The sequence below is a fragment of the Talpa occidentalis genome, unplaced genomic scaffold (assembly GCF_014898055.3).
Source record: "Talpa occidentalis isolate TD23 unplaced genomic scaffold, MPIMG_talOcc4v2.1 talOcc4.4, whole genome shotgun sequence".
NCBI lineage: Eukaryota > Metazoa > Chordata > Mammalia > Eulipotyphla > Talpidae > Talpa > Talpa occidentalis.
The window spans coordinates 16,757,830-16,769,688 of NW_023604295.1; the positions used below are offsets into that span (position 1 = coordinate 16,757,830).

General features: G+C 33.3%; 1 protein-coding gene across 1 annotated transcript in view; it reads left to right on the top strand.

Annotated features, from left to right (window-relative positions):
• TMPRSS15 (transmembrane serine protease 15) overlaps window positions 1-11,859 on the top strand; it is an 88,756-nt gene that overhangs the window by 17,513 nt on the left and 59,384 nt on the right. Inside the window, 4 exon segments of the mRNA XM_054701143.1 lie at window positions 1,730-1,861; window positions 7,801-7,909; window positions 9,705-9,811; window positions 11,442-11,582. Coding sequence (XP_054557118.1) covers window positions 1,730-1,861; window positions 7,801-7,909; window positions 9,705-9,811; window positions 11,442-11,582 — 489 coding nt within the window.

Here is an 11,859-nt window from a genome sequence, read left to right on the forward strand (position 1 = left end):
TTTGTTGGACCTCCACAAAATCCCAAACTCCACAAGAATAGAGCTACTTTCTTACTCATTCTTTTATCTCCATCACTTAATAATCCATGTCAGCAATATTAGACAATAAATATTTGTGGACTGATTGAATAATCAATGATGAAATCAAAGGATCCTAAGTGGTGTCATTTACAAGTGTGGTTTTGAGGGTCAACCTACAGAGCTCAAAATTGGCAATCAAGTGAGATGTGAACCATCTGGAGGTGATGTATCCTTAGAGAGCAGAACAGCCAAATTGTGCTTCTTAGCTCTATCCCCAAATCTATACTTTCAAATGCTTAATACTTAGAATTCTATTTACTTTTTTAAAAATAGACCTAGAGTTTCTATAGAATGCTTTTTTCTTGTTTTATTTATCAAGCTTTATGAAATACTACAGACATTATGTCTTTATGGATTAGGGACACAATAATTAAGTTTACTTTCTTGATGAATATTTCACATTCAGTAGTTATAGATAATTGTGGGTTTATTTAATACCATTTTTGCCAATATTTTAGTCTCTTATATGGTGGTGTCCTGTCGTTTGGAAATGTCTCTGATTTTTATTCTGCCTTATATTATATTTTAGGTGATCTATGAATTCTCCACGTGTTTTTATCCATATTAAGACTGATTACTAAAGTCTAAATTATTTTTATATATACCCAGAAATGCTGCACATACATGTTCCTAATTATTACCTCAGAAAATCTATTGACAAAAATAGTTTTATTTTTCCAATAATTTTATGAAGCAAAGGAAAAATTTCAGAATCAAATATATGTTTAAAACCCAGCAGATGGCAGTACAGTGCTGATTTTAAGATTAAGAATAATGAAGAATGCTATTGAGCTTAAAGATTTTTTTAATCCATCATTATTTTAATCACAGACCAAAATACTCACATTCTCACCTCACGGGAATATAAAAACATACATCTTTACCTAGTTGTCATGTAAGAATTTTATAATTGCACCTAAAATTTCCAAATTAATTTTTAAAAATAAAGTGTGTTTCTTGGGTATCTCTAAACCAGCTATGTGGAAGAGGAAGAGGTGTAGGACAGAACAATCTGGGTAATACCAATCAATCACATCCTTGACCAAATACAACAGAGAACATTTTAGAGGATGTTTACAGCTTTCTTGCGAATGACCTCTAACTAGAAGCAAAGACATAATGAATGGAATAAGATTTGGTTTTCCCTTGTGCTCAGTGTAGCAATGTGCTGGAATTACTTTATTTTGCTATAAAATAAAGTTAACTTTGTTAACAAGTTTTGCTGTGCAGAATGCAAATCTTTACTTTAGCCACTGTATTTTCAAAGAATAAATTTATAAGAAAATGAAGGGGTCATTAGATACTGCAGATGATGTAATAAAAATTCTAATTGCCTCACTTAACATGTTCAATAACCCTAGGAGGGATAAGTATTAGGGTGCAACTATTTAACATCTATAAAGAAATACTTTTTTCTAAAGTTTAGAATTCTAATGTTTTACAAATGCTCTATTCATTTCATGAAGTAAATATTTACTTCATGTACCTATTTAATTTTTTTATTTCAAATTAAAATATATCCTCATAAGGACCTAAATGACAAAAATACATAATAAATATCAAAATATTATATATTTCCCATTGATTGGAAATTAAATCTACCATGCAGGAAACTTAAAATATTGAGCCTGTATTTTTTTTTTTTAAGAAAATGTCTCAGTAGAATGTTCACCTCATTTAAGACTTTGTGCTGATGGGCTAACTTGTGTAAGACGCAATTTGTTCTGTGATGGAGAAGTCAACTGTCCTGATGGTTCAGACGAAGACAGTAAAGTATGTGGTAAGTAAGAACTCACTCATTTCCCGCCTTTAATTTTCATCCTCCCTTGTGATGTACACACACACACACACACACACACACCATGGGAGAATGACATATTTAATACAAGAGTCATGATTGCAATTTAATACAAACTTTCAAAAACAGTGGTATTTTCCAAAACTTTATTGAACATTATTACACATCAATTAGTTATGCAGAATTCCTTTTGATCACTACTGGTAACTGAAAGGATGCTGTGATAAACAATGTCAGTCATGAAAGGGGAAGAGTTGGGCATTACTTTTCTTCCTTACTACCGTGTTCCAATCTTTTGTCAATTTCAGTGCTTTTTTAGTTTTTTTTTTTTACCAATATGTCATCATATCAGTCCTTTTTGGGTACCCTAACAGCTTCTAACTCAATATTTAGCACTCCTTCATTTTGATTGTTCCTTATCTTCATCTTTTGGTATAAAAATAATAAATAGTAATTAGTGCACTTGAATTTTACTTCTCCATGATGAATTAATCCTTTATGTCTCATTTTTTCATTTAAAATTTGGGTTCTGGTTTGAGTGATGATGATGATGATTATATTATTATTTAATGCTTCTAAAGTACTTAGTGTATGCCAACCTGGCTCTGTGTGACTTCCACACATTTGCTCTTAACTTACTTCATTTTTTAGGTAGGTAACTTGACAGATTACATCACAAGTACATGACACATTACCACATACATGGAAATACAGATAGGTAAGCAACATGAGGAATTATTTAGCTGATTCTAATCTCTAGTTTGTTCTTCAAAAATTAAACAGAAAACGTGAATTGAATGATTTTTGATATGGTTTATAATCAATTTTAAAAATGACCTTGAGCACAACTAATTCCTAAAAGACTGTAGTTAGGCTTTACTCTACTTTGTTCTTCTAGTATTTATTACACTTTGCTCTTTTTGCCAGATAGTAACTAAAGATGAACTCTTCATAAAACTGAACTTTTAAAGATTACCTGTCCACTTGGTACATACAGTAAGAGACAGGCCTCAGGTGTGTTTCCCAGTAGCAACTCCCAAAAAGGCAACTTGATAAAGAGACTCTAACTAAGCAATCCCAAATCAAATGTTCTTGGATAAAATCCAAGCCTTCAGAGTTTAACTACATACTTTGAAGTGCACTCAGAGTATATTGGAAGAAAGTGCAGACTACAGAATATTTTTAATCTATTTTATATAACTATATTACTCAAAGAAGAAAGCAACATTCTTTTTGCTATGGTTTTCAGGCAGTTTCTAAAACGTTTTTAGGGAAAAATGATACAAGTGTGCCATCATGAGGTAATAAAGGTGATATTGATTTACAGTTCAAAAATAATAATGTACATCAAAGCTAGACACGTAGGTTAAGCCTACATAATCACCACAAAGAACTTTAAATGGGTGGAATAGATGAGATGAATTGAATATTCAGAAAAAGAACCACACCTGCTATTTGATCTTTACTGTATTGGTGTTCATAAATTTCATGATAAATTAATATCAGTGCATATCAAAAAATAACTATAGAAGTAGCAGGTGTGACAACTTGTTCAAAAATAAATGATAAGGCCATGAATTATTTTTTCTTAGTCACTATAATCTCATGACATGAACCTCAGTGTTAGAACTGAATTAATTCTCTAAAGTTGCCTTAAAGATATAATCAAACTACATTATTGCTTCTCTGTCTGACAGATGTTTTGTGTTAATTGAAACTTGGTGTATGGACTAGCCATCCATGACATTACCTTTCTTAAAACTTCATATATTCCTTTTCCATTTTTCTTGAATCTTTCATCATGTGTATTTTAAAGATAGCAGTGTGTCTACTTTGGAAAAAAATTAGTCTTTGTGGAAGGAAGAAGTGGATAGGTCAATCAATCAACCTGTATCCAAATAAGAGTCAGACATATCAGTTGTTTTACTGATCATTTAATCACTAATGATGATGAGCCCAAGAACCCAGCGCACTTCACTTCAGCAGCTTGAACTTCTAATAACATAATTTCCACATGAAAGCCCTTATCCATCAATCCACATTCACAGAAAATTAAGAGAATTCTCTCTACATGAAAATGACCTTTGCTCCCTCTTGCTTTTTGCTCCAGCTGTGAGCTCTAATTCTAGTTGGTGTTATTAATAGAGTCACATTAATGTTGACTTCCTCACACAGCTTCCTTTTTTAGTATTTAGTTATTTGGGTTTGCACAACTTATTGCTGACTATAGCTGAACCAAAATTTCTTTAAATTGTTTTTCTCTTCTGATTAGAATTGCATCAGCAGGAAAGTTCACTTTTTAGCTGACCTGAGACGGAAAGATGCTGACTCACAGTCTTTTGGCCAATGTTCAGGCCTGCTTGGAAGTTGGCAAGTGTCTCCATAGATGGTTTTGCATGTCCCTCTATAGGTGTACAAAAGACCTTGGTGGAGGGCATAGATCATGTTTGATTTATATATCTGGGGAATTCAATGCCCTTTGCAAACTCACAATCAGTAAACACTGAGCCAGCTGAGTGGACCCTAAGAACATGCCTTATGAATCCCATCCCATTACAGGTGGCATTTTCATAACTCCACAGAAAGGCTGATATTGTTTGACAGGCTCATCTATCTCTTTCCTACTTCAAATGTTTTTCTGAAGCGGCACTGGAAAGTCTAAAAAATTTTCAATCCGAAACCCAGTAATTCTACTCAGCCACAGTTGGGTTCTATTTTTTTATTTTTTTTTTTTTTGGTGGGACCCTCACTGGCGGCCAGGGAATGAACCGGTGCTGCAGAGGCTGAGGGCACCCTCACAGCCCAGTGCTCAACGGCTGCCCCACCAGAGGGTCCAGGTTCTATATTTTTCTCAACATTTAACCTGCTTCACTATCTTATATAAAATTAGGTTGTGCATAAAGATCCCACTATTAAATGAAAGAACAGGTGAGAAAGTTCCTAGCACAAGGCTAGATCTTGAAATGATAATATTTAGGCATTCTGAATTTTTCTAAGTAATTTCATAGTATGATGATTTTATTTTAAAATTCCTTTATGAATATATTCTTGATGTTTACTCGTATGCCGTAGTTCACCAATGAATTTTTACAGAACTTGATCTATAGATTATCCTTTGCCATGAAAAATCAACATCTTCATGGAAAACTGGAAAGGCTAATTGATCACGTTTCTTAGGACAGGCTAAATATCATAATAAAGAAACTTGCAATGTAAGTTAACAATAAATCACCTGTGTCCATCACCTGTGTCCAAAGAAGATGCCAAAGGATTATACTGTATGTAGTCATTTAGGATACCAGTTTTATCTCCACCATCCTCTCCTGCTCACAGTCCTGCGTGGATCCTTTGCAACCTGCTGACAGACAAGGGAAGAAAGTTATGGAAAATCTTTGTAGACATCACATCTGGAAACAAACACAGTCATTTCCACAATAATTTATTGATAAGACTCAGTCACATGGTCCCGTTTTGGGAAGTGCATTTTACTCACGTGCTTAGGAAGGGATTCAAAAACAATATAGCAAGCACAACCATGTCCATCACCAGTGACATAATTCAGCTTCTGGGGAATTTATAAATCCTGTTGTCAGCACAAAGTTGTCGATATTGTTCCCAAAACAGACACAATGAATGGATGAGAATAATTTCAAATGTGACCAGTTTTGCAAATAGGATTACAAATTCTTAAATCTGTTTTGTTCCCTATTTTACTGGATTTTTTTTCCTTCCTCCTATTTGCTGTGGAATGCTGTTGCAAACATGAACTATATTCTAATTTTAAGAATGCTAGAATCGCTTCTCAGCCTTTTGGCTAAGATCGAGTTAAGAATGCTAGAAATGATGGAATGCTTACTTTTAAATTTCTTGTTTCTTCTTTCATTTCCAATCCCTTCCTGCCTTCTGCTTTTCAGGTAAAAGAGTGGGTGATGTCATAATGATTCCTCTATATACTATAATATTAGGTATTATGGAACATCATGCTATAGAGAAATACTGACTGGTTTTGAATTACCACATAGAAACGGGGAGAATTTATGCTAGTTACTTAATCCTTCTGTATCTTAGTTTCCTCACCAAAAACTTTTTAGGGTCATTCTGAAGATCACACTAATATTTATATAATGGCCTTAGTACAATGATGGGTGCAGAAGTAAACAATTTATAAACATTATGTGACATTTTAGACAGTGACATTTTAGAACTAATTGGATTAATGATTCTACTTCATGAAATGTGAACTATTCACAACAGCAGTGAACTATCTTGTATTGCTGTGATCTTGGAGTCCATATGCTTTTTAATGAACTATATAATTGAAAGACTATATGTCACATAAAATATAAGCAGGTAATATGCTTGATTATATGATCACCGAAGCTATGGGTTTATTTGATCCATTTATATGTTATGATTGGTGATGAAAAGAGAGTTGAGGGTGAAGAAGGAAATTTTCTTTTCCATCTAGAAAATTATCTAGTGCTGCAGTAAAAAGTCACGTATTTTACTATTTATCTGGAAAGCATATAGATTGCCTTAATTGTCTTTGTGTATTCTGGTATGTTAAAGAGATTCAGTTCTCTTAACAAGTCCCAATTTTCTTTATTTCCTTTCCTGAGGTCTATGGTAGATTGCTCAGAGTTTAATCCTTTAACTTGTGTTTATATGTTGCTTTTTTTTTTTTAGTTTATTTTTCTGTTTCCTGCCGATAATCAGTCTATAAAATCATAATCCAATTTAATTCATTCCTAGGACACTGCTCTTTTTTATTCGACTGCATTATTTTTTGTTGAGGTGAAGTTGATTTAGGGGTAGAGATTCACAACTCTTTATTTTTTTTTTCTTTCTTTCTTTTTTTTTTTTTTTTTTTTTTTTTTTTGTGGGACCCTCGCCGCAGCCAGGGATTGAACTGATGCTGCAGAGGCTGCGGGCAGCCTTGCAGCCCAGCGCTCAACCACTGCACCACCAGGGGAGGTCCCAAAGATTCACAACTCTTTAGAAGTATGCTGCCACAATACACCAACCAGCAAATCACCCCATAATCTTCCACCATAGTCCATTGCTTCTCCTTCCCCTTAACTTTACCCCTCACTTCTCTGGTAACCTCAGTTTTGCAGTCAGATTTCTAGGGTTTATTTTGATTTAATTTTGTCAGGTACTTTGATTTGGTTCTTCATATTCCACGTATGAATGAAATCATCCAATATTTGTCTTTTTCTTTCTGATTTGTTTTACTGAGTATAATATACCCATATTATTCCAAATGATAAAGATTTCATTTTTTATGGCTAAATATCATTCCATTGTGTAAAAATACCACATCTTCTTAGCTTACTCATCTTTTCTTAGGCACTGACGTTATTCCCATAACTTGGCTATTGTAAATAGTTATGCAATGAACATAGGGGTACTTATAGAAATAAATTAGATGGATGGGTTCCCTACAGGTCACTAGCTCCAAGCATATCACTTGCCTGGCCATATTTTAATTGTTTTCAGGAAGACATAACACTTAGTACATGTATTTGAAATTCGCCCTAACTCCAATGTAATGGGGAAAATAAGACAAAAAAAAAAAATAACAGTTGCTTGTCTGATTTGGAAGTTTATAATTCAGATATACATATCTTCTTACAAATATGAAAGAATATACTAAAATACAATTTATGCATGGGTGTTTAATAAATGGCATTTAAAAATGTTTTTCTATAGAACTTGGTGTAAGAGTATTTGAAAGTAATTAATAGATTTTAAATATGAGATGTAATCTACTACCCACTGATCATTTCTATTTTGTAATTCTCTTCATACATGTCACACAGTGCTCTGTGAAGCCTTCCTTAGCCAATTGGAATCCCATTTTACTTGAGAAATCTTCCAAGATTATTTTTAATCTAACATTAACTTCCATTCTTTCACAGCAACAGTTTGTGATGGAAAATTTTTGTTGACTGGATCTTCTGGGTCCTTCCAGGCTACTCATCATCCAAAGCCTTCTGAATCAAGTGTTGTCTGTCAGTGGATTATACGGTAAAATGCCATCTAGTCTCTATTATTAAATTATATAATTTTTCTCTGATGCAGTAAGTCTTACCACCTGTAGCAGTATACTTATTTTTTATTATTGTTGTCATTTGCTATGAAATAAATTCTTTTCACTAATAAGCTGTCCAAGAAATTTCTCTTTCATGTTTAATGTTTTTAAAAAGGTGTTCCATTTATGAGCAATACTGTCTAATGAATGAATGGAGTCATCTCAGTAGGCTCTGGAGCAGGTGTTTTTTTTTTTTTTTTTTTTTTTTTTCTGTGATTGTCATAAAGCAATTGCTGCCAGGCGAAGAACACATATTCATGTCTGTGTATTTCAAAAATTGGTTTTCATACAACTGTATCCTGGCTACAGATTGGTGTCTTTCTTTTTATGCCAGCATCTGTATGATTATTTCCTTTGATATGATTTTAGTCATAGCATATTAAAAGAGAATATACTATGCATTCTTTTTCCTATAATTTGGATAACACTTGAATTAGTTTCTGTGTTTTTGACTCCAACTCTTAATTCAAAGATCAGTCCAAGCAAGAAAATTGAACACAAGACATAGAAATAAAAAATGAAGAAGTAAAATTAGATAATTTTACTTCACAAATGACAATATCTTACATGCAGAAAAACATAAAAATTCACAAAAGAAAAAACCTGATCAAATTAATTAAAAAAAAAAAACTTGTAGACTGAAAGTAAAATGGTGGCCACTGGCATCTGGGGTTGGGCGGACTGAGAAGTGCTGTTCAATGGGTAGAGAGTTTCAATCGTGCTGTTAGGGGGAAAGAATGTCCTGAGCAAACTCCATACAGGTGTTGTGGACTCCACCCCCACTCCATCAAGACGCTGGGAACTACAAATCTCATGATCACCAAAGGGAGGGTTGTGAGGACCTGGGGGGTGGAGTTAAGCAGCCATGTTTTTGTTTGGGCATTTAACCAGCCATGTGGCCAGGGGTCTCTCTCTTGGCCTGATGGCATGTGGCTTTTCATCAGTATGGTGGGTCATTGAGATTCCAGGTCAGTGGAATAGGTAGGATGCATTTAAAAATTTATCTCCCTCTTTTTTCTCTGAGTTATTAATTTCTCCATTTCCCTTTCCCTTGTAAATAAACCTTTTATTAACCTTTTATGTGTGCCTGCAGTTTAGCATTAATAAGTCCCCTTTAAGCGTGTGGGTGAGGACCCACAGTCAGGCAACCTGTTTCATATTGGGGTTGCCCTGTAACAATGCAAGTTGAACAAGTTCCAGAGCTCTGCTGTACACCACTAGGTCTATGGTTGACAATACTGCACTGTACTCCTGAAATGCACTAAGAGTGTCAAGCTATGTTATTAGTTTTTTATTTTTATTTTTTTTTTTTTTTTTTTTTTTTTTTATAGAGGCATGCTTTATTTATTTGTTTGCTGGTTTGTTTGTTTGTTTTGTTTATACAAGCACTGGGTACAGTCAGAAGCGCGGGAGGGTGAGAGAATTCACCAGAGCCAGAGCGGGGAGCAGAGCAGGCAGAAGGACCGAAGTACACTGCTGAGGGGAGCAGCGGGCGGCAGGAGAGGTCTGCGCGCCATGTGGGACCCTCCTCCGGTGGCCGGGGAGCAGCCGGGGATCGAACCGGCGCCGCAGAGGCCGCGCGCAGCTTCGCAACCCAGCGCTCAACCGCTGCGCCACCGGGGAGGCCCTGTTATTAGTTTTTTAAATCAAAATTAGCAAAAAAAGGAATTCATTAAAATTTGTGACCACTGTTAAAAAAATGTAATAACCTACTTTTTGCTTTTAATTTAGTGTAAACCAAGGACTTTCCATTAAACTGAGCTTTGATTCTTTTAATACATCTTCCTATGATGTATTAGATATTTATGAAGGTGTGGGCACAAACAAGGTTTTAAGAGGTAAGTTAAAAATAAATATACAAACCATTATCAAAAATGAAAATATATGGAAAACATTTTTGAGTGATATGTTTTCCCTTTGATTTTTAAACATATATGGACTTGAAAGATAAGTTACTGAAGGAAAGAAGTGTAACTGGTCATTACAAAAAATAATGATTTGGTTTTCTGCGTGATTAATCTTCTAATTAATGGTTCATTTTTCACATAATACCCTTTTGAATTGATGTCTTAATAATCATGTGGAAATTTCAAAAAAAAAAATAATTTTATCTTTGGTCACTATGCTTTGTGTTATTCTACATTAAGCAAAATTTAGACAAACCCTAAAAATTATTAATATATTTTTTTCTGATATCAAATGGGTTAAAAACTAAGAGAATATCTTCTCCTAATTTCAATATGCACTCTTCTCTTCAGTCTCTTACAAGATTATAACTTGTAAAGTGTTTAAATCAATGACTAGATCAGGATGTATACTCAGTAAACTGTAGATGCAGGTGGCATAGTCAGTACCTAACCATTTGTCATTTTGTACATGGTCGCAGATGGAAGTTGAGAACAGGGAATGCCCTAGTATTATTCATGCATCCACTCCACTTTATTCCATCTAATCCCAAAATGTGTGGATCTACTCATGGTAGCCCACAAAAATAGAAGTGAAATCACAAGAGGAATTATAATAAGGATGAAGAAGAAAATGTGGAAATGGAGTCCAGGAAATAACTAGTTTTCCTCCTGCTTGGGAGGAGTAGTCAAGTGTTAAGATGAGGTTGCAAGTAATACTTATTATTAAATGTTGTATAAAAGTAGCAATTAAGTAGTTTAATAATTTTGACTTTCAAATTGTGTTTGTGAGTAATGGAAGTGAATTGTATCTAACAAATCAATTTTTATAGATTTGAGAATGATTTCAATGTGACACTTCATAATAATACATACCTTTTGTTTGATGCCATTGATGTATCATCACTGTACTGAGTGATTTATGTGGATATTAATTAACATTTTCAAAATAAACTGCAAAGAAAAATAATGCTGAAGAACTGTAGACTCTACTTTTAAACACTGCCTTCCATAACCTTTCTGAATGTATAAAACACAGAGAAAATTGATAAAAAGAAATCCAATATAAAATTCTGTAGAAACAATTCTTAAGTCACCAATCTTATTTTGAGATCATACAGTTATTTGGGCAGAGAGCCAAATAAATACTCATTTCTATTATTGTCATTGATTTTAGTGCATTAGTTTGGCATGAGAATATCTAATTTTTAATTTTATAACTGCTTAACATGCATTGTGTAGAGGAATTTTGTCAGTAAAGGAGTGCATATTTTCTTTTTATCTGTGTATTTAGCTCAGTAGCTAACAATTAAAAATAAAAGATACGTGTTTTTTTAATCATAAATATATCTTATTGGATATTTATCATGCCTATGAGAAGTCATTTCAATTAAAGTAAATTAATCATAGCATCAATGATTTTAGTGTGCTGAGTAGTAGCAGATAGATTGATAGATAAATCAACAGATTTATAGATTGAAACATTAAAGTTTAAATAGATTGGTGGATAAATGTATGAATAAATAGATAAGTACATATGACAGACATTCGTTTTATTTTGCAGCTTCTCTTTTTCAAACTAGTCCTGGCACAATTCGAATTTTTTCCAACCAAGTTACTGCCACCTTTCTTATAATATCTGATAAAAATGATTATGTTGGGTTTATTGCAACATATACTGCATTTGACAGCAGAGAGATTAATAGTAAGTATTATTTATTCTTGAGCCTTTGAATCTTCAGATGCTTTAATATATTGTAATAGAATTTGAAAATTAGCATATTTTAGAACATGGTTGTAATATTTTAGTATATAAATTCCTTAATGCATATATCCCTTATATATATCTGTCTCTACTTGAAAGAAATGAGAAATTAGAAAATAGTTTTTATTCTTCAAAAGATGCAATTAATTTGAGAAAAATTATGTCAACATAAAAATTAAATTGTTTATATAATACAAGCATTCAAAATATAAAATGT